At 37.6% G+C, this 23402-nt stretch overlaps 2 protein-coding genes and 1 long non-coding RNA gene across 6 annotated transcripts in view; 2 read left to right on the top strand and 1 right to left on the bottom strand.

Annotated features, from left to right (window-relative positions):
• Positions 1–23402, top strand: part of LOC135744858 (protein lin-12-like) — a 74401-nt gene that overhangs the window by 28297 nt on the left and 22702 nt on the right. Inside the window, exons 11-13 of one of the 2 annotated variants that reach the window (XM_065263239.2) lie at positions 4918–5070; positions 5210–5335; positions 5493–5750. In XM_065263239.2, coding sequence (XP_065119311.1) covers positions 4918–5070; positions 5210–5335; positions 5493–5632 — 419 coding nt within the window. In that variant the 3' untranslated portion in view covers positions 5633–5750. Of the gene's footprint in view, positions 1–4917; positions 5071–5209; positions 5336–5492; positions 5751–23402 lie in introns of those variants that run through there. The other variant, XM_065263237.2, reaches the window with a different exon arrangement.
• Positions 16332–22161, top strand: LOC135744860 (epidermal growth factor-like protein 6). 3 transcript variants are annotated; one of them, XM_065263243.2, is made up of 7 exons: positions 16332–16560; positions 20267–20350; positions 20528–20671; positions 20758–20910; positions 21008–21160; positions 21284–21410; positions 21874–22154. In XM_065263243.2, the coding sequence occupies exons 1-7, from the start codon at positions 16533–16535 to the stop codon at positions 21881–21883; spliced, it is 699 nt and encodes a 232-aa protein (XP_065119315.1). In that variant the 5' UTR covers positions 16332–16532; the 3' UTR covers positions 21884–22154. The 3 variants fall into 3 exon arrangements, with proteins under 3 accessions (XP_065119315.1, XP_073670145.1, XP_065119313.1); XM_073814044.1 differs by lacking the exon at positions 21284–21410 and having other exon boundaries at positions 21874–22161; XM_065263241.2 differs by lacking the exon at positions 21874–22154 and having other exon boundaries at positions 21284–21845.
• LOC141281940 (uncharacterized) lies at positions 18260–19499 on the bottom strand. The gene is made up of 2 exons (XR_012336376.1): positions 18724–19499; positions 18260–18518 (listed from the first exon to the last, which is right to left on the bottom strand). It is a non-coding gene; the product is annotated as an uncharacterized lncRNA (long non-coding RNA).

Below are 23402 nucleotides of genomic sequence, written 5' to 3'. Positions count from 1 at the left end.
TGAGTGTTGCTTTTTTAAATGCACGTTGTAAACGCCTCAGGCTTGTAATAATTTTAGATTGATAAGGACGTCCTACTGATCAAAGACCTGTAGTACACACACAAGCTGCGCATGAAACACAGAATCGGAGTCTTGCGACTCAGAATCAATTTCAGACAGGTCTTTTTAATGGGAAACGTGATGCATCGTCGCAGCTCTATCTAATGCAAGAATTCTTCCAATAAGTGGTTGGGCATCAGGACACAATCAACTTGGTCATAAAGCAGCGGGGACATCTCTCACCCACAAATATGCAAATGGGGCTGCTGTGACTGCTGGCACCATAGGGACAGCAACCTTCAACACCAATGGCATGACAACACCAGCCCTCATAGCAAAAAAAAAGAGACCGGCCCACGGGGAATCCTCCCGGTTCTCCCTATGGCCAATCTGGGCCTGGCTAGGTCTTACGTAGGTCTTTTATGGGCAACTACAGGTGTACACGTACATATTTGTCTGTTTGAACTACCTTATTTTACAGTAAACCCCTAAATACATCATCACATTTAATCCACTAAAATGCTAAAGGTAAAGAAACCAGTGTTTTACACTTTTAAGCAAAGTTTATTTGGAATCATTCAAGCACGACTATTAAAACTTTATAAAATACAAGCATCTAAAAAATAAAGTTAATATTAAGCTCTTGACAAACTTTACTTCACATAGCTTGTTGGCAAGCAGGCAGGCAGAGGATCTAAACGCAGTTAATTTCTTAACAAAACACAAAATCAGGAAATAAATATTTATTAATAATAATAATAACCAAACTAGGAAACACATGTTTTTACTATTCATTTAATATTAGGCAAGCATTTATGTTATTCTTATGGTCATTTCTGATTGAAGGCAATCTTTTTTTCTGATGATCTAACTCCTTTGGAATAGAATTAAATTCTAGTTTTGGGTTTCTCTTACAACTGTTGTTAAAGTCAACAGCACAACATATCCTGGGCATAATTTTGTAATATTGTTAAACCTCCTGGGAGCGTTTTATTGATCTTTATCTGGTAGTTGTGGCTGCTGTGAACATAGACTAAAGACAGACACAAAAACTTCTGCTCCCTCACAGAGTTTACAAGTAGACTATTTTTGTACTGATGTGTGATTGATATCTTACTGGTAAAAACATTTTTGTATTTACTGGTGAAGTCATTCTGGTTAATTTAAAGTACCGAAATTACTGTGCTAAAGGCTTAAGTGAAGAGGGCGTGATACACTTGAACTGCACTGACAAAATTTAGAGGCACAGTAAGAAACACACAAGACCGACACCCATGGCCGGACTTACCATTGGGCTTGATTGGGCTTGAGCCCAGGGGCCCCGGCCAATAGGGGCCTCCGTGCCGGCTTGCGTTCGTTTGATTTGTTCAGTCGTTTTCATTTTTTATTTTACAGCCTATTGGTTGGTGCGGAATTGTTTGGTGCTGCATTTAATTCGTTAATATATGTCAGTCATCTTGGTCTTGGTGCTGAATATGACGCCCTGAGTTTACTGCTTTTGAAACCCATAGATGCTAGTATAATAGCGAATACGCGAAATGAGAGTCATAAATGAACTTTACAGATAACGAGAAAGAGCAACGCGAAAATGAAGCGCTCCGTATGAAAGATTATTAGAGTAGGTCTTGTAACTCTGTTTTTTCTTGTTTGTTTGTAATCTAACGTGATACGCAGCAGGTATACGCAGTATATCCACTAGTAATGGTCAAGGATTTCCGTATACCCATTTAAAAAAGCGTGAAAATACTTAACAGTGTGTGACAAACCGACACTTTCATTCATAAATTGACATCTGAATCACTCACCATCGCATGCTCCACTTGCTACTTTGGCGGGTTGAACCTCATATACAGTCGGCTATTTGATATTTGGTACATTTGACTTCATGCGGCACTGCGCGATCCGATCAATATATGAAATTAAATTATCACGGCGCAAAAGTGATGGTAAAGCAGACGGGTGTATTCATGTTGTTCAACAACAGCCAAATAATTACATCAGAGTACCGCGAGAGCGATTCGAGAAATCACACGGAGAAGTCTGCTTTCTAATCGCTCTCGCGGTACTTTGACATCACCAAGCTGTCTGCGTAGCGCCAAATGAAATCCAATCTGTTCGCAGTCTGCAGCTCACACGACACTAACCAAACAGTCCCTGTGGAGAAATAAACGACTGAAGCAGAGCTACGAAACATAACAAAATCCGGAGAGTTAACAACGCACATATGATTATGTCAACATTTAAATCATCAGTCCAGTTTATTACTTCATCTGGAGGTGAGGATTCACTAAATCATGGCCATGTTGATGTCCTGATGCTTTTTGATATAATCCACTAGCTAGCTAGACTAACTTTCCTGTAGTTTCTCTTTCAGCATGTTTGCTTGTGCTTAACAGAATCACAGTTTAAACTTCTGAAAAGTGTTCATTTTTATATCTACGTTCAAGGTTTTAATGTATTACGTTCATATCAGACGCAAAAATTAATTAATGATCATCTTCTCCACTTTGGTTTTTGGTGTCTAATATTACATGATGGTCTTGTCATAATTATTAAATAACATCCTAAAATCTTTTCTTTTCACTGCACCACTTAGGCTATATGCACAAAATACGCTTGTTGATTATGTTTATAACATTATATGGTGTGTAATAAGGTGAATGTTAATCAAAACATATCATTCTCTTCTTAAGCTAAGTCTAACACAATGATTTTAAATGTTGTTATGGGGTATTTTTTAATGTGCAGGATTAATGTGGATTTGTGACATCCCTAAAATACATGATTTAATTTTAGACTGGGCTTATGTTCTGCTTTAGAGATATAGGGGCAGTTTCCTAGTTAGGTCTTATCCTAGTCCAAGACTAAAATGCATGTTTGATCTGTCTTAATTTAAACACATCTTGCACTGATATATCTTAACATTGTCTCAAGACGCACACCAGTAATGTTTTTTGTAAGGTTTGTTTGTAAAAACTACTTGTGCCCTAATATAACCTAGCAATAGACCTAGTGCTGGATTAATCTAAACCCTGTCGGGAAACTTCCCTAAAATGTAGTTCTATGATATATTTTTTATTTCAGGTTGTTTACTGTAAGTGCACTCTCAGAAGATAATTTACACAAGCTGTCACTGGGGTGGTACCCTTTCAAATAGTACACCTTTGTACCTAAAGAGTGCATATAATGGGTACAAATGTACCTATATCTGTACCTAAATGGTAAATATTAGGACCCATTTAAAGGGTACCGTCCCAGTGACAGCTTTTGTACCTTTTGTTCTGATAATGTAGGGCCCAAAATTTATTCAAGCCCAGGGGCCTCCACCTTGTTAAGTCCTGCCCTGCCGACACCAAAGCACCATCTGATGTTTTCATGAATACTTTTTTTGATGAAAGGTGGTGTGAACATATTACCCTTGCTTTGTGAACAGAAGATCATTCTGGAGGGGACTTAAGACTAAAGACAAAGTTTTTGAAAAGTGAACCTCATTTTATTGCTCAATGTTGAATGTTTATCTGAGGTTTTAACTTCTTGAATATATAAATGAGTTTTTTTCACTCTTTCACAATGAAGCACGTGTATCTGCTGATTTTGGGTGAGTTGGATGATTTTTAGATTTTGTTAAGCTTTATGTTTGTAAGTTACTGCTGGAAAATTAACTAACAACAAATTATTGAAACTTAGCTGTGCACTTTTTTGCTGAGCTGTGCAGGATTGGGGAACAGTTGGGTTCGGAGTCTGATGAGGATAAAATAAATAAATCTTACTGTTAGCTTGTCAAACAGTCTGAGATTTGCATTGCATTCAAAAAATTGTAATTGTCTGGTACTTGGTTAGATATTAATATGCAGGGCGGTTTTGAGGTAAAGTTTAGCAGTCTTATATTGTTTCTTCAGACTGTTGTTTCTTGTAAATAAATTTAATTTTGAACATTAAACCAATTGCAGTGTAACATCATGATGTCATGTCTATATGATTAAGAGGAGCTCAAACATGTGACCTATAGAGCAGAATCTAAAATATATAAATAATAGTTGTCAGTGTTGTTATATTTGTGAAGTCCACTGCATTGTGTAATACACTTCATGAAAACACTGAACAGACTCTTGATCTTTGTTCTTGTAGTTTCTCTATTAGCTCTGACAGAAAGAGTCCTGATGCAAGCAACCTGTCCACCTGGGTACAGTATAGATGGAAGAAAGTGTATAGGTATGTGCAAAAACATAACACTAACATATAAAAACATGTTTGCATCTCTCAAAATGTATAGTAGCCATTTTAAAAGCTCTTTTTTTGTTTTAGCAACTACTTTTCCCCAAGAGCTTTGAGAGATGAGCAGTTTGTGCAGTTGCTGAGACAGTTCTGTGTTTTTCATTGCTGTAGATGAAGATGAGTGTGAAGATGAAGATGAAAATGAAGGGCCAATCTGTGGAGATAATGCAGTTTGCTACAACACTAATGGTAGCTACTACTGTCAATGTCAAAAAGGATTTAATCCAACTGAAAACTTTACATTAGACACTCCAAAGAAATGCCAAGGTAAGACAGCTTGATATAATAGACTGATGTGTTACATGTGAGATCATGCAAAGATAACATCTGAGACTCACTGTTGTTCATTTCAGACATCAATGAATGTTTGGAGTACAGCATTGATTGTGGTCCTAATGCAATCTGTGAAAATACTGGAGGAAATTATACATGCATATGTGATACTGGCTATAAAGCCACCAATAATGCAGATACATTTATGGACAGACAAGGAGTTCAGTGTATTGGTAAGTAAAATAGTAGTTTGCACATCTGTTAAGTTTGCTTGTACTTTATTGTGAGAGTTTTCAGTTTATATGTTTTTGTTCATCATCTGTCCCACAGACAGAAATGAGTGTGAAGTAGATTCTGGTTTATGTGGTATGAATGCGAGATGTCATAACACCCCGGGCAGTTACTACTGCACATGTGCTCCAGGCTTCAGACTGAGATCAGGACAAACTAACTTCACTGATCCCAGTACAGACAGCTGTGAAAGTAGGTCCATTAAAACTGCAATGTGTAAAGTTTTGTCATAAAGAAAGATTTGTCACATGACACGTTCTCTGATTTAATATGAAAATATTTAATTTTGAGATCGACCCACTTCTAAAATGTTGTTTTGATTTCTTTAAAGCTGATATATGTTACAATAATACATCTATCTGTGGAGAAGGATTCTGTAAAAACAGCAAAGATGGACATGAATGTGTATGCAAGTCAGGATTTACCAACTATGGACACAAACAAATGAAATGCACAGGTTATTATCTTCGTAATATCAATTTGTTTGGTTATTTTGTCTCGATTTGTTGTAAATGGAGACTTCAGAATGAGAGCACACACATTTTACAATTCAGTCAACATTTGCGCAAAGTATAGAAATTATGATCCACTTCTAAAATGTTGTTTTGATTTAGTTGAAGGTAAATGTAACCGTGACAAGTCCGTCTGTGAAAGAGAATTCTGCACAAACAGCAAAGCTGCAGTGGTCAAGATGACTCACAGTACCAAGATCAGCGCTGTGTTATCAGTTTTGATGCTTGTTTTGTGGGAATAACATTCCCTGGCCCTTCGTAATCAAACATTGCAGATTGTTGTGTAATAAACAAGAATTATAACCCAGATCATGAAGTTTGTAAAGGAGAGGTGTACTATTAGTTTTCAATTAGATTTGATTAAGTCCTACAGAGTTTTTTTATCATTATGTTTGGTTAAATGTTTCAGTTCAGTTCTTTGATGATTCTTCTTTCTAAAATCATTTAATCATTAATCTACATCACATAGTAATACCACATTAAAGACCTGACAAAACCTTGATGTTGTACCTATGTTTATTGTTTATAATTGGTTACTATAAGATATTGACACATTAGTCTTGTGGTTTTTAAGTGGCTATAAAGCCCTACTGTATCTGTCAGGACTCTGCCTTGAAGTCTTGTTTTATATTTGTATTTTGTCATGGTGGCAGAGTTCTGGCAGTCCCAGGCCTTATGTGGAGGCTCATGCCTTGTTTACTGTGGCATGTGCCTCCGGTGTCTTGTCATTTGTCCCCGCCCCCTCGTCCTCCTGCTTATTGTTAATTATTACTTATTCCCATCACCTGTTCCCTCCTCGTTATCTTGTTTAGTTTCTCTTATATAATGTTCTCTTGTCCTTGTTTCTGTGCAGGTTCATTTTGTCTTGTCCATGTGATCCAGTCGTGTCTATTCTAGTCAAAATATCTAGTCTAGTTTAGTGTTTAGTCTTTGTCAAGCCTCTTGTTTAATGTGTTCACCCCCTCGTGGGTTTTTGTTTTTGTGTCATAATAAAGTGTTTTCTGTTAAACCCCAACATCCTTTTGCACTTGGGTTCTCTCTCTGCTGTTCCTGACAGTATCTACTTAAATGGGGTAAGACAGAATCACCATTCAACATCAAAGCTCCCCCAGATAATCTTTATTGATTGATGATTGGATCTTTTAAATTTAAGGGAGGACTTCCATCGCAAGATCAGCTATTGAGAGTTGTCCCCCTATAGCAGTGCACAATCTTGTTATATTCAATATTTGGTATGAACCAGTGTACCAAAAGTTTTGATTTAGACTGCGGCACAGTGGTTCAGACAAGAAAACCTGTGCTCATTTCATTACAATAACACTACTACACAGTTTTGTACATTTTTCATTTGTTGTTTTTTGAACAGCTGTATGCTTACTTCAATTATCCAATATTTTTTATGGTGAAAATCAAAATTTAAAAAATCTTTATTTTTCCCTTTAAGCAAAGAACCAAAAACTACAAAAAACTTTTTCTGAATGTACATATGTGCAACTTTACTTTGTTTGCTGAATTATGGATTTATTCTGAGATTGTTTACCTCAATACTTAGCAAAGGCTAAATGTGTCCTATGGTATCTGACACCAAGACATGAACAAAAGTTCCTTTAAGTAAAGCCAGTTGTAAAGTTGGGCCTTCATTAGTTGTACTTGTTGGTCCAGGACATCCCGCAGTATAGATGCTTAATCATATTGAGATCTGGGAAATTTGGAGGCCAAGGCAACAACATGTTCCTCAACACTTTTCTGAAACCATTTTTATATTGTGACAGGGTGCAGATGGGCCTTTACTCCTCATGTGCATCATTGAGCCTTGGGCACACACACTGTTGCTCAGTAGGTATTAACACCGGAAACATCCCACTATACTTGCCATTTTGTGGATGCCTGATCCACTCTTTTAGAATTTGTCCCTTATCGTCACTAAAAACTATTTACTTGCTCCCTAATATATTCCACTCTTTGACGAGTGCCATGGTATTCACTTCACCTGTAATTGGTCATAATGTTGTTGATGGTTTGTGTATTTACAGTACATGTTATAAACATGACACACACTTGACTAAATCGAAGGCTGTATCAATATATCGTAGCCTATATCAATAATCAACAAACTGTTTCAACAGCTAAAAAGGTTTTTTATGTCAAATATAATTTTACTGATAATCTGTTGGTCCAGGTAGGTAGTGCTTGTAGATGTTAAATCCATAAAATCAATACCAAAAACATTTATTTTCGTCTCCAATAAGTAATAGGCCTACATAACAGAATGGCTGAGGCAGGTCCTGTGTATATATTTATAGCATGTAATGATGATTTTGTCTAGTTTTGAACGGCCATTCATGCTTTTTATCCCCAGAAAATTACAGGAGACAGCTGGCCCTTCATGATGACTGAACTATAGTTGTATTTCTTTAAAATCATCAAAGGAGGGCACCAGAAAGCAACTAATAAAAACTGAATACATCTGATTGACAGAATAAACATAGAAGAATATATGTGAATAAATAAATAAATACAATGATTGACATTTGACAAATGTTAAAGTAAAGCTCAGTGGTTTAAAGAGCTTATATATAAACATGCCATACATATGAGATGGTCATCAGAGTATCTAGACTGTTTTGACCCTTTGTCTGTTTATGGGTCATGATTTTGAATTTTCCCAATAAAGACTGCATTTGGATCCTCAAGACAGTGTCTCAGAGCAGATTGTGACAGGTGGCCTCCTGAGAACATTCAGGATAAAATCAACAATTAAGAACCATCCTGAGATTTTAACACTCTGGCCCAACCTGTCGATAACTAGTTCAAGTGTTGCCACCAATCATGGAGTTCAGCAAGTCCCAGGCCAACAGAGTGAAAGAGATGAAAAGCTGCCAAAACGTATCACAAAAAAAACTGATTGACACTCCAAGTGATGTCTTTTAGTGGCAGACCACAGAATAATAATAGTGTCCTTATGAAATGTTACATAAAATATTTGACCCATCTTCCATGCCACCTCATCCCAAAACATTGTAATGACTGAACAATACCAAAAGCAGTGCATGAAGCTGCTTATTTCCCTCTTGAATTTGTTACATAATGGAGAGTGATTTCTATTCATCTTATTCAAAATACATAGGGGAATAAATATCTGAGGATGATTTTGTGTTGGGTTTTTTATGTTGTAGTGGAATAATCCCCCAAAAAGGATGTCGCTGTGGTGTTGTTTTGTCAAGCGAGGACTGTTTCTGCTTTTTTTGCGACTGAATAACTGTGGGAGGTGCCAACATGATGATGTGAAAGTAGTCAGGTGTTGTCATTTGTGATAGGTCATATTAGAATAAATCTATATCGTGACAGAATACATACACACAGATGCAAAAGCTGCTAAATGCCACCTTCGTCAAAAATGAGATAATGATATTAACCTAATGCTCTCAGCATGTATTATACGTTTATCAAATACTTTCGCTTTAAATCCGTGTAATCCCGGCCACAGGTCATTCAGAAATAATGGTCTGTTTGCAGAATCCATTACTGTAAGAGTCTGATGAAAATGCTTTACAAGACAACATGTCAGACGCACTTAGAGGGATTCACATCTGAGCTCTTCAACTGCATAAATGTGTTTGTTATTGCACGTTTAAAGCTATAAAACTTGCAGGATGAATTAATAATACCAAAATCTCTTATATGTAAAAATATCAAGAAAAATTGTATGTCAGCTTTAAGCACAGATCCCATAGATCAGGGGTCGTCAACAGGCAACCAGCGGGCCAAGAGTGGCAGGCTGAGAGCCAGGGAAATGTTTGTAGATGTCTCTAACGATCTGATGAGATATCTGAAATAACAGCATTGAAACAGTGTACACATAAAAATGAGTGCACTACCAACAGAAGTATCCAGTCCCACCATGTGTAGGCAGAACGAGTGGGTGAGCTGGACAGAATTGTTGCAGTCTTTCGAGCCAGGTTTGTTTCCACCTGGGCTTGTGAGAGGTGCGTAGAATACAGAATACATGGGAAGTTGAGGGGCACGTACTTATTATGAATGTAACTGGAAATGATGGGTTTCCGTTTGTGGTTGACTTTGGCCTTAGCTGCCACCACACTACTCACAGGTTGTCCAGTAAATTTTTTACCCCTGGCTTTGTGCCATTGCTGGGGCTGGCTTGTGGAGGAGATGTCATCACTTCTGGCATGGCACAGGTCCAGTGTGTGCATCAGGCCCAAAATATGAGAGCAAAACCCTGGTGAACTAAATTTAAAAGAATTACAGAAGTAGCATTAGTTATTAATATTAAAAGTTATTAGTATTAGCTTTTTTCAGAATGTTTTATATCCATTGTTGAACATAATTCACAACTAGGAAATAGCTTTGGCTTAGTTAAAGGTGCATAACAGATAATATAATAAAATAAAATGGATGTCTGAATGCCTTATATTTTGTTTGATCGATTTCATTTTATTATATTATCTGTTATGCACTTTCTAAGCCAAAGCAATGTCTTATTTGTGAATTCTGTTCATCACCAAAAGAAATAAAGCATTCTGATTCTCAAAATGGCTAGTCTCAAAACAACAGAGAAATGTTAGTTAGCTTTAAATGGCTTTTACGTACGTAGGTTTAGCTAGCAAGCATACCCTTGTATTTTAACAAAATAGCTACTCGCAATAGACAATAATAGACAATAACAGGAAGCATAACTGGTCCACAAGGCTGTGCTGGTTGCATTTGAGGTACAGGTCATGTGGTTTCTCAGATTTACCTTGAGACCGGTAAGCATTAGCCTCAATAGTAGTCGTGTCTCTTTCGTTGCGAATTTTTATATTGTGATTATATCCCTCCACTGCATACTGTAACCCCTTTTGCCTCGATCTGGAGGATATCGCGGAGGTATTGCTCCAAAAAAGGTCACTGACACGCACGGGTATACCTCTTTCCGTCATGGCAATCTGTCAAGCTGGTCATTTGTTTGTCGGACGTAGCAACAGAAACTAAGGGGGGCGGGGCTTGGTGAAAGGCTAATTTGCTCCTGGTTCTTTTTTAAGTTGATACCAGGCCATTATGTTCTGAAAGTATGTGCGTGCTGGTGTTTCTCATAAAATGTTTCCTATGGTCGGAGTCTATTTTACAGTAGATTTTTGTTGCGCAATTTGGTTCCAGAGCTACTCCGGGAGGTCATATTACTAATTATCTGGGTGTAAGTGTAGTAAAGGACGTGTATGGCCTTTGTGTTTCCATGCCCATCTCCCACATTCTAGGGTGTGTGCGAGTGATACCCTTTGACCCAACTTGACGCAAGTGGGTCCAGACACAGATTTAAAGAGACAGTGAATGTTACTTATTGACTTTGTGTACCCTTAAGCAGTTTGCACGGTGACATGTGATACCATCTTAGTTTTCATTTAATGATGGTGGCCACACAGCTGTTGCATATAGCTTTAACTTTGTATGGTCCAAAGTTCAAAGCATTGTTAAAACTGGGACTGCGTTTGTCATCTTTCAAAATCATTACTTCCACGACTGTAACAAATTGATCCTGTTGTAAATGCGAAACCAATTCCCCCTCTTAAGTCCACAGCTCTTGTTGATACTGTTTTAGAATCAAATGGGGCTGTCTGAACCGCACTCACATCAGTAACAGTCAGGCGGTGGGGTTGCCATTTGTCTCCTTTTACGCTTGCTATTTTTGTCAACTGATCGACAACATTTTTGTTTTGTTCATGTTCTTCAGGGTTTCCTTTAATGTGTGCGTGCATTTTGATGACTGAAATTGGGCAATTTAATTACCTGAATTTGTGCAATTTAATTACCTGCCAAATTGTGGTTACGATGTTAAAAGTGTTTAATTGGTGTATGGGTGGAGGTTTGGAATTTTCGTAAACGCAATTGTCCTATTACTAATGACTTTCGCCGGGAGTTGTGTTCGCGCTGCTATTTTCATCCTTTAGACTCTTTGCGATAAACTCCTTAAATTGTTTCTCCAATTTAGAGTCGACAGTGGACATCGTTGATTGGTGCTGAGTCGACTGATTTCTTAAATCCCTTTCTTTTTTGTGACAATCTCTACTGATTGTTCTTTTTGCAATACTGGCAGCAAATTCTATTTTGAGATCAGGGTCTTGGTCTGTCCCTTCGGTCAGCCAATGAGCGTATGCTACAGCACGGGGTTTTAACCTCCATCGCTGTTCTATTCTTGACCCCCGGTCTACAATTGCCCTAAACGAGTTTTCCACCGGGTCGACGCCGTTTATCAAAGCTTTCTGGACTGGGATGCCAGCATATTTCTTTATGATCTATAATAATGTCTCGTGATCGCGGCTTGCGTTTTCCATCCCCGAATGCTCTTTGTATGTTACCCATACACGCACGGCATATGCCTCGAACGATTCACCATTTGTCTGTGCAATATCTAGAATTCTACTCCAATCCGAGGTTGTTGGCCCCCTCAGATCTACTAGTGCTTGTTTCAAACGTTCGTATATGACTTCATAATAAATGAGACGCATAAACAATGACGCGCGTGCCGTAGTGAGGACACGCGTGTCATGGCAACATGAAGTTGGTTTAACTCTTTAAAATGAGAGATTTACAACATTCACGACGAGAAATGTCAGCAAACTGGACTGAAGCAGATATCAGGTAAGTAAGCTCGTCACTTACTGCATTGAAACGGAGATCATTCAGCAGCATAAAAGAATATCCCATCACGTGCTCATTTGAGCTTATAATAAACAAAAAAACCCGCGCGTCAACCCAACAATATCGTTCAGCTCCTCAAAATGGGGGTTTTAAATGCATATAAACAATCACAATGAGAAATATCTGAAAACTGGATTAAAGCAGAGATCAGGGAGCTCGTCAAATATCCACTCAGAAGCTGATATCATTCACCAGCATAGAACTGTGCGTTCACGCACTCCTTTATAGTCTTATCATAAACAAAAATGCACGTGAGTGGTTTCTGGAGAGAGAAAAAATAAGTAATATGCAAACTTCAGACGCTGCGTAGAAGAGAGGGCAGGACTTTAAACAGGTCACGTGTCTTTCCGTGAACTTGCAGATGCCGGCAAATCATGGCAGTGTGAATGAACAAAAAAAATCAGACAACCCGGGAAAATTCCAGGATGCATTTTCCGTGTATTTTCCGAAATGTCTGTGTCAAAAGGGCTTTGGTCAGGATATCAGAGCACCTGTGGAATGCCCCTCTGTGTCTCTCAGGGAGTGCTGCCTTTTGGTCAGGATATGACAGCAATTCTTACAAATTCCCCACGTGGGAAATGCCCAGGTAAGACAGCTTGATGTAATAGACTGATGTGTTACTTACCTGTAAGATCATGCAAAGATAACATCTGAGACTCACTGAAAGTAGGTCCATTAAAACTGAAATGTGCAAAGTTTTGTCATAAAGAAAGATATGTCACATGACACATTCTTTCATTTAATATGAAAATATTGCATTTTAAGAACGACCCCCTTCTGAAACGTTGTTTTGATTTATTTGAAGGTATATGTAACAGTGACAAGTCCATCTGTGGAGGAAAATTTTTCACAAAGCAAAGCTGCAGTGGTCAAGTTTTAGTGCTTGTTTTGTGGGAATAACATTGCTTGGAATGTTGCATCACCATTCGGAATTAAACATTCCAGAGTGTTGTGCAATAAAGAAGTTTGTAAAGGAGATGTGTGCTATTAGTTATCCGAGGGATCTGATGAAGTATGATCATCAATTATCATCAATGTTATTCACTTCACTTGTAATTGGTCTTAATGTTGTTGATGGTCTGTGTATTTACTGTACATGCCTACCCAGAGGTGATTCTAAAGTCTGTGGGGGCCCTAAGCAAAAATTCCTAGGAGGCCCTCCCGACCAGTGTTCATCACCATTATGTTGTTCATCACGAAAATGTATGAAAAATGTTAACTATGATCTTAAAAGTCATTTAATCTGAAGGTGTATGGTAAAATTTGTATTTTTAAGTATTATTTTTGAAATAGTTGACTTACACTGAATATTGAAGAAAAAGCAGCCAATAAGAGCCCAGATTAAATAACTAAATTGAAAATTTAAGAAGCTTCTTGAAAAAATGACCCACGCATGGTTTTGCAATTTCTAGGAAAAGGGTGACTGCACTTTAAATGATAAAATATAGTTTTGATGCTTTTAGTCACCAACATACAGTAATTCTCACAGTTACATTTGTGTTAAGCCGTAGTCTGTAATACTGGAAAAATATAAATAAAGAACGAGTGAGAGACCCCAAACTTTTGACCAGTAGTGTAGATAAAAAAGTAGTTAAAGTAGCAACACTATTCAATAACAGCAGTCATTTACTGTTAATGTTATCTTATGCTTAAATCATTATCTGCTCAACTTACCACTGTCTTTCTTTCTTTTTGCTTCATCTTCTTTTTTCTTCTTCTTCTTCTCACTATCAGATGGATAGCTCCTCTTGATTTTCCTTTAGCTTATTTTCTAATTCAGGCTATTAAACGATACAACATCACCCATTCGATACGTTTATTTTCGAAACTTGCAAGTTATCCACCTGGGTTGGATTTTGACTGGGCAAATCAATCAACATTCCATCCAATTGGAATTTTGATATGCAGTCGTGTTGAGTATCTACGTTGGCACTTGATATTCGCCTGTTGCTATTTATCTAATGGGCCATCCAAGAAGCAATGTGTTCATTAAAAGATTTTTGTCACCAATAAACGTGTTCGTCATATTGATTACATAAGTATGTCTCATGTTACTTTACTACGATGAGACAACATCTCTCTTAATCACTATAACTGTGTTTGTGTTCACTTCAACTGTCTTGACCAGTGAACGTTTAAAGTACTTTATCAGTACAATATCGCACGCCTCTTAGCCAGTTAGATTCGAGAACCAGAAAGAACTGTTGTATAATATGCTGTATATATTTTCTTTTTACTCAAATGTATGGAAGTTACTTTGTGTGTGAATAAAAGTGGTTACAATTTTCGTTGGCAGTATGAGTGCAGTGTGTGATGTCAAACCTTGGAGGCTACTCTTACCCTAAAATCCTATTTCTTTTTTTCCACAGTTTTATACACAATTGTATTTTGTTAGCTATACAAAAAAAAACAATAGAGTAACCATTGTCAATGAAGGACTGGTCTAAGACTGAAAGGTGGACATAAGGGATATTTCAATGGTCCCCTGTCATAAAGACAAAACATCTAAACATTTTGACTTGCAGTGCTTACACAATGCTACAGGGACGAAGCATTTTGGAGGCACTGACTGTTTAAATGAGAAAGAAATGTAGTTTTGACAAATGAGTGAACTGTTTTGGGAGAGGTATGAGCTTTTGCAAGTGAGCTATAGTGTTGTGCTGAACTGTAAGACTGTTTTGCCAAATGATCTTAGAGGTTTGAAAATGTAATTTCTGTTTCAAGAAATGAGCCAAAGCAATTGAGAAAAACTGCAAAACATGATAAGAATATTGCGTATGTCTGTTGTTTTAAAAAATATATATATGTGTGGATTCTTTGAACTCATAGGGCTCTCAAGTTTCAGGCATTCGCCGTGAGGCACACGCATTTCAGTGAGCGTGTGAACTGATGGAAATGAATGCGTGATTCTTGAGAGTCCTGCGTTTTGAACACAGTCAGATAGCATACATGTACAGATGTATTGTTTGTACAACAGGACAGGAGCACACAAAATCACGTAATCCATCATTCAGTCCTTATGGATGAAATTCTCGCTTCTCCCACCGGCAAACGTGCCGAGAGTCTCGGGGGCCCCCTAGCAGCTCGGGGCTCCAAGCAGTTGCCTGCCTTGCCTGTTGACTAGGTGTGCCTCTGTGTCTACCCATCTGTCTGTTGGCGATGTGTGTTGCACTGTTGCGCACAGATGCAGAGGAGGGAGGGCATTGGAATATGACAAACTTTCAGCGTATGTCTTTGTCTAGCGCGCATGTATCCGCACAGCTTCCAAAGCACACTCAACCACGGACAAGCGTGAATGACTGCGTTCGACACATACGCAGTACAAAGTAATTCATCTCACTCATTCTGAACTTGAACTACGAAGACTATTATCACCCACAGTCCGCTCGATTCAGCACAGGGTTATTTGCGCTTGAATAATTATATAGGGGTGGTTTCCCAGACAGGGCTTATCCTATCCTATTTTAACATATATCAGTGCCATTGTTTTGTCTCAAGACGCACACATACTTTTTTGTCAGGTTTGTTTGTAAAAACTTCTCAAATGTCGAAGGCCTAGCCCTGGATTAATCTAAACCTAGGAAAACGCCCGTTATATTTTACATTTTATTTTCTCCCACCGCTTGGCCCCAACTACGTGTTGGCCTCTGGGCACGTGCCCATAAGGTAACACTTTATTTCGATAGTCCACTTTAGACATTTTACTAATTATAAGTAACTTTGCAACTACATATCAACTACCAATCTTTAGAGAATTAGTAGACTGTCTGCTTAATATCTACTAACACTTTATTGTGATGATATCTCAACAGACATTCAACTGACTATAAGTATCTTTTCAGGTGCATGTCAACTTATTCCACTAACCCAAACCTCTTCCCTAACCCCAACCCTTACAGTCTACTAATACTCTAATGACAGTTAGTTGACGTATAGTTGCAAATTATTGAAAGGTAGTTGGCATGTAGTTGCAAAGTTATTTATAGCTAGTAAAATGTCTAAAGTGGACTATCAAAATAAAGTGTAACCGCCCATAATGTCCATTGGATATCTGGGCCTGCCTATTGCTATTATGAAAGCTAACTCTCAATGGCTTCAGTCATCACACTGATGCTATGAGGTCTGTTTGAATCACACACCACCCCCCTCAGATTTAGACAAAGGGTGTGATACGCTTGTACTGCACTGTACTATATAACTCAGAGGCACAGCAGAAGAAAACGAAACCATCTAGTGTTTTATGAATACTTGTGTGCTGTTACAGTTTAGTTTTTTTTTTTAGGAAATGAGGTGTGATTATATTACCCTTGCTTTGTGAACAGAAGATCATTCTTCAGGGGACTAAAGACTTTCATTTATTAACAGTGAACCTCACTCACCTCATAGTAATTGCGCAGAATTAAATAATTATCTGAGATTTAAACTATTGGAATAAGTTACTCTTTCAAAATGAAGCATGTTTGTCTGCTGGTTTTGGGTGAGTTTGATGATTTTTAGATTTTGTTAAGCTTTATGTTTTTACCGATGATCTCCCTGGAGGAACAGAGATCTGTGTGGGTTTAAGAATTCAAATAAAACTCAACAACTTTATATTTGTTGTGGTTTCAAAAGCTTTCTCTTAACACAGATGAGCACGAAAGGAAACTCCAACAGATAGGAAAATATAATGTTACAATGGCGAGCTTAAAGCAAATGTTTGTAAAACATCTGTGAACACTTACAGTATTGTGTCACAATCAGTGGTTATTAGTACATTATGACTTTAGTGAAGAGATTCTTGAGACAAGATAACTGTTTGATGAAAATAGGCATGAACCTTTAAAGTGAAATGACTAAAACAATACTATAGTAAGCTTTACAACGTCAGCATTAATGCTGATGTCCACACACAGCAGAGATGTGCAGGATTAGGGGTTGAGAGGCAGTTGGGTTTGGAGTCTGATGAGGATAAAATAAATAAACCTTACTGTTAGCTTGAACAGTCCAAGTAGATTTGCATTGCATACCAAAATACCCAGATAGCATGCAACCATTGAAACAAAAACGATTTTTAAACGATGTTAAAAATCGTTGATTTGTCAATGTTAATACCATTGAATCAATATCACGTTTGCACCCTCCATTAATATTGAAAAAATATTGAAATTTCAACAAATCACCATTATCGTGATCAGTGTTTGTTTTAGTTGGGCCCTTGACTCTTGTGTTTTAATGATAAGTTTTCTTTGGCTGCTGAAGCAGTGTTTTAAAATACATCTGCTTTTGCAAAGAAAACAAAGATCTAATGGTATGAAGTAGTTTAATTCTTGTAGATATACCTAAATGATATTAATGAATTACTGTTAAAGTTATGCAAAAAAATTATTATTCAGTAATAGTTGGAAACAGTGTTAGTTCTGTTATTTTGAGGATTACAAAAACACATTTAAAAAGTTAAACTGATTCTATCTCTGATATCATGAATCGGTCTATGAATCTCATCAATGGTGACGATAAACAAAAGAAAGCTTCATGCTGCAATGCAAGTAATTGATAACTCCCAGAATGCATTGCAGTTGATCGTTTTATATGAATTTTTGGTAACACTTTATTTTACGACCCGCAAAGTACCGCGTAATTAAACCGAATTTACAGCGTACCTATTTGTAACAACAGAGTACCTCTACAGTACGTACTTGTAGTTATAAGGGAATAATATTTTAAGTTTGGGGTAATAAGGGGGTAAGAATATATGGAAAATTATTCTCTAAGTATCTCATAACTACAGGGTAGCCTACCTATTGTAATATTACGTGGTATGTATGACTTACGTCTATGGGTAATATGGTCTATGTGTAATAGGTTTTTTTTTCATATTTGCTACTTACCTGATGAAGTGTTTTGTATAGCCTACAGTTGATGTCTACAAGCCACGTCGGCAAATAAAATATAACACACAATAAAGATAATAGCAACTTGTACCTCTTTGATCTGTATATGTATACAGGAGTTACCAGGTAACTCTTATATTTGCGGGCTGTAAATTGAAGTGGGGCTTATTCCCCGATTGTTCTGTGTATGTACCAGGTAACTCTTATATTTGCGGGCTGTAAATTGAAGTGGGGCTTATTCCCCGTTTGTTCTGTGTATGTACCAGGTAACTCTCATATTTGCGGGCTGTAAACTAAAGTGGTGCTTTGTTCACCTCTTGTTAATAAATGTTATAGGGTAAATACCATAAACATACAGAATATTGTTATTTTTATTTTAAAACAACTTATTTCAAAACATCTTTAAAACACTATAATTAAGCCAACACTTAATGTTTATTATCACATAACTTTTATTTAAAATAAAAAGTCATGACAATTTTTCATTGTTTTTGCGGCTTGGCTTCCTCTGTTGGTGTTCTTGTCCACTCGGATGATGAGTTGATGTCGTCTCACAAATGCTGTTCTGCATTACATATAAAAAACATAAATGAAAGCCTTCAGTAAATGTTTCTTCACTGTGCCTTGACAGAAACAGAGTTTTCTAAGCCAGTTACGTTTATAAATTTTAGGCTTACTTATGTGCTAGCTAACCTGCTACCGTTAGCTAGCAACTTTCTTGAAAAACATTGTTTGAAATGCGTGAGTCATGTATTAACAAAACCAGTCACCTTATCCAGCATGCGGAACCTGCTAACATCACTCGCAGCTGTACTCCACAGTGTAGAACGTTTTTAAAACCTCTTAAAGAAATTTCACCTCAGGATCGCGTTCCAGCAAACCTCCTGCAGACGACCGCGCGCTCTACACCTGCGCAGTAGTCTACGCATGTAGTCGTCTTTTGCTTTAGCGGGAGCTGATATCTGCTGTTGTTTCATTCTGGTTTGCCATTGCATAAATTATATTTGGCTAAAATACTTGTGTTTACAGTAAATAAATTGCAAAGCACCACTTCAAATATGTCCGCAAATGTAGGAGTTTCCTGGTAAATAGGGAATAAGTTGCTATTTTTATTGTACTTACCTTAAAAAAAAGATAACCACATTAAATCAGCTTGACTTTTGTTATTAAAAGCAAGTAATATAGGCTACTAAAATAAAAGTGATATGCTGTTATATTTATTTGCCGATGTGGCTCGTAGACATTGACTGTATACAACATTCAGTAGTCAATATGAAAAATTCACAATAAAAAATAAATAAAACATAATTTCCCCATAGACTTGACTAAGTCATACATACCACGTAATATTACAATAGGTACCCTGTTGTTATAAAATACTTAGAGTATAAATAATTTATAATTCTTCATATTCTTACCCCCTTATTACCCCAAACTTAAAATATTATTCCCTTATACCTACAGGTTACCTACCCTGTTGTTACAAATAGGTACGCTGTAAATTCGGTTTAATTACGCGGTACTTTGCGGGTCGTAAAATAAAGTGTTACCGAATTTTTTTGATGATTGTCACCATTGTCGTGATTTGTAGGATGAGTAATGATGTCTATATGTGTCAGCAAGTTTTCTGTTTGCCTTGTCACAGTGTATTTACAAACCAAAACAATTACAAATGTCAAAAATGAATCAACATAATCATGTAAAGCAGCTTAATTTTATATAATCTTGACTTCTTCACAGAATGCAATCAGTTTCAATCTAACTTTGAAACACATCTTTCTTCTCCAACGCAGATGTGTTTCTACATAAACACATACAAACACAAAAAAAAGAAAAGAAAGATTTAACTTGGTGAATAACAAGAGTCAAGGACCCAACTAAAGCAAACACTGATCACAATAATGGTGATTTGTTGAAATCTCTATATTTTTTCAATATTAATGGAGGGTGCAAACCTGATATTGATTCAATGCAGTTAACATTGACAAATCAACTGTTTTTAACATTGTTTCAATGGTTTGCATGCTATCTGGGTAGTTAATTGTCTGGCACTTTTCTTTTGTCTGGGCTGTTTTGAGGTAAAGTTTAGCAGTTTTATACAGTATCTTATATATTGTGTCTTCAGACTGCAGTGTAACATCATGATGTTATGTCTATATGATTAAGAGGAGCTTAAACATGTGACCTATAGAGCAGAATCTAAAATATATAAATAATAGTTGTCAATGTTGTTGTTATATTTGTGGAGTCCACTGCATTGTGAAATACACTTAATGAAAACACTGAACAGACTCTTGATCTTTGTTCTTGTAGTTTCTCTATTAGCTCTGACAGAAAGAGTCCTGATGAAAACTACTTGTCGAGTTGGATACATTATAGAGGGAAGAAAGTGTATAGGTATGAGCAAAAACATAACACTAACATATAAAAACATGTTTGCATATATCTCAAAATGTATAGTAGCCATTTTAGAGGCTCTTTTGTTGTTTTAACAACTACTTTTTCCCCAAGAGCTTTGAGAGATGAGCAGTTTGTGCAGTTGCTGAGACAGTTCTGTGTCTTTCATTGCTGTAGATGATGATGAGTGTGAATATGATGAACCAATCTGTGGAAATGATACAGATTGCTACAACACTATAGGTAGCTACTACTGTCATTGTCAAAAAGGATTTAATCCAACTGGATACTTTGCACAGGACACTTCAAAAATATGCCAAGGTAAGACAGCTTGATATAATAGACTGATGTGTTACATGTGAGATCATGCAAAGATAACATCTGAGACTCATTGTTGTTCATTTCAGACATCAATGAATGTTTGGAGGACAGCATTGATTGTGGTCCTAATGCAATCTGTAAAAATACTATAGGAAATTATACATGCATATGTAAAACTGGCTACATTGCCAACAATAATGCAGAGACATTTATGGACAGACAAGGAGTTCGGTGTATTGGTAAGTAAAATAGTAGTTTGCATATCTGTTCAGTTTGCTTGTACTTTATTGTGAGAGTTTTCAGTTGAGATGTTTTTGTTCATCATCTGTCCCACAGACATAAATGAGTGTGAAGTAGATTCTGGTTCATGTGGTGTGAATGCGAGATGTCATAACACCCCGGGCAGTTACTACTGCACATGTGCTCCAGGCTTCAGACTGAGATCAGGACAAACTAACTTCACTGATCCCAGTACAGACAGCTGTGAAAGTAGGTCCATTAACACTGCAATGTGCAAAGTTTTGTCATAAAGTTATGTCACATGATACATTCTCTCATTTGAGATCAAAATGTTGATCCACTTCTAAATTGTTGTTGTTTATTTCTTTAAAGCTGACATATGTTACAATAATAAATCTATCTGTGGAGAAGGAGTCTGCAAAAATGGCAAAGATGGCCATGAATGTTTATGCAAGTCAGGAAAACTGAAAAACTACACAATTAGGAAAAATATCAGCTGGTCAGTTATAACTTTATATTGAGCATCAGCCGCACGTTCTGCACACAGGTTGAACAAGGCATTAGCAATCAATCACAAACTACAAGTCATTAGCAATCGATCACAACTTACGGCAAAAGAAAGTGAAACTTATGTGAACATGCAAACATTGCATATTGCAATTTAAGATACATTTCCCCAAAATTTTAATTAAGTAAACAAAACAGCATTTTAAACACAGATCGTCTGTTTATCCTAGTAATCTCTTTATTCACTTTTACCCAAAAAGCAATGGATTATTGATCTACAGGCCATAAGTGTATTTTAACTTTCACTTGTTTATATAGACCATTTAAAATATATTTTGACTAATTTCGTGTATCAGTATTACATCATTGTTTATTATCCTTACAGTTACAAGTCAGTCACCATTTGTGCAAAGTATCAAAATCCACCTCTAAAATGTTGTTTGATTTATTTGAAGGTATATTTAACACTGACAAGTACATCTGTGGAGGAAAATTCTTCATAAACAGCAAAGCTTCAGTGATCAAGATGACTCACAGTTCCAAGATCAGCGCTGTTTTCAGTTTTATTGCTTGTTTTGTGGGAGTAACATTGCTTGGCCCTTCGCAATCAAACATTCCAGATTGTTGTGTAATAAATTGGAATTATATGCCAGAAGTTTTTTATGGAGAGGTGTGCTATTAGTTATCTGAGAAATCTTATTAAGTCTTTTGCACAATCAAAATAAAAGTCCTACTTTTTGGTTAAACGTCTCAGTTCAGTTCAGTTCTGGTTCTTCTTCCTAAAATTATTCAATCATTAATCTTAGTTATACCATATTAAAGACCTATCTTCTTATAGATTAAACGTAAAGCTGACATAACACACGCTGTTTCTGCATTTCTGATGTTAACCCTGATGTTAACCATTTTGGGACACTGTCAGAGGTTCTGACATGCTCTTACATTTGGTCTTTTTTCAGTTGCTTTAAAACATAATAATGGTAAGTGTCAGGGATGGGAAGACAGAACCCAAGTGCAGACAGCTCTCAACCAAAAGACTTTTATTATATAACAAAAACTCCCTCGAGGGGGTAAACAAGACAAGAATTAAATAAAAGACAGGGCAAAAACAAGACAAGGACTCCTGACGGTGTAACACATGACACACAATGATCCAGCACAAGACAGCAGACAGAATGGCATTAAATAGGGAAGAACTAAACTAGGGAACAATAACAAACAGGTGAAGGGAATTAACTAATCAAGACTTAACAAGGAAACAGGAGGGTAAGGTTAAGACTACAGACAGGAGAGCACGTGCTACACATAACACATCACGTGACTCTCCACACAAAACAAGACAACAGTGAGGGCTGCCATGACCCTGCCACATGAAACACATAAAAGACATACATGGCTGACAGGACCATGACAGTACTCCCCCCTTAAGGGACGCCTCCAGGCGTCCCCAGGTAACATCTAAACATTACATAAACATGACAAAAAGACAAAGTCCAGAAGGGCCGACAGTGCTGGAGATCCGGAACCCCACGACAAGAAGCGGGACGGACGGTCTCCGCACAAGAGACGGGCTCAGGACCCAGCACTGCTCAGCATGCCGACCAGGAACAAGACATTAGGCTTGCCATACAGGAACCCTCTCACGGGGCTCGCCGACCAGTGACTCTCACGGGGCTCGCTGACCAGTCACACTTTCGCAGGGCTTGCCAACCGGAACACCTCCACGGAGCTCGCCGACCAGGAACACACCCACGGAGCTCGCCGACCAGGAACACACCCGCGGAACTCGCCGACCAGGCATACGTACGCAGGGCTCGCCGACCAGGCATTCGTCTGCGGGGCTCGCCGACCGGGCACACGTCGCCGGGGCTCGCCGACCGGAAACACTCCCGCAAGGCCACCAACCAGGAACACTCCCGCAAGGCCACCGACCAGGAACACTCCCGCGGAGCTCGCTGAACGGACACCAAGACGCTAGACGGAC

Source organism: Paramisgurnus dabryanus, chromosome 3 (genome assembly GCF_030506205.2).
Source record: "Paramisgurnus dabryanus chromosome 3, PD_genome_1.1, whole genome shotgun sequence".
NCBI classification, from domain to species: domain Eukaryota; kingdom Metazoa; phylum Chordata; class Actinopteri; order Cypriniformes; family Cobitidae; genus Paramisgurnus; species Paramisgurnus dabryanus.
Note: the sequence above shows the minus strand (reverse complement) of the source record. Positions and strands in the feature narration are given on the sequence as shown.

Bases quoted from the DNA above. Each gene is read 5' to 3' on its own strand.
- LOC135744860 (XM_073814044.1), top strand. From the start codon at position 16,533: ATGAAGCATGTTTGTCTGCTGGTTTTGG. The intron at 16,561-20,266 runs GTGAGTTTGATG...TTGTTCTTGTAG, and splicing joins TGTTTGTCTGCTGGTTTTGG to TTTCTCTATTAGCTCTGACA. The intron at 20,911-21,007 runs GTAAGTAAAATA...TCTGTCCCACAG, and splicing joins ACAAGGAGTTCGGTGTATTG to ACATAAATGAGTGTGAAGTA.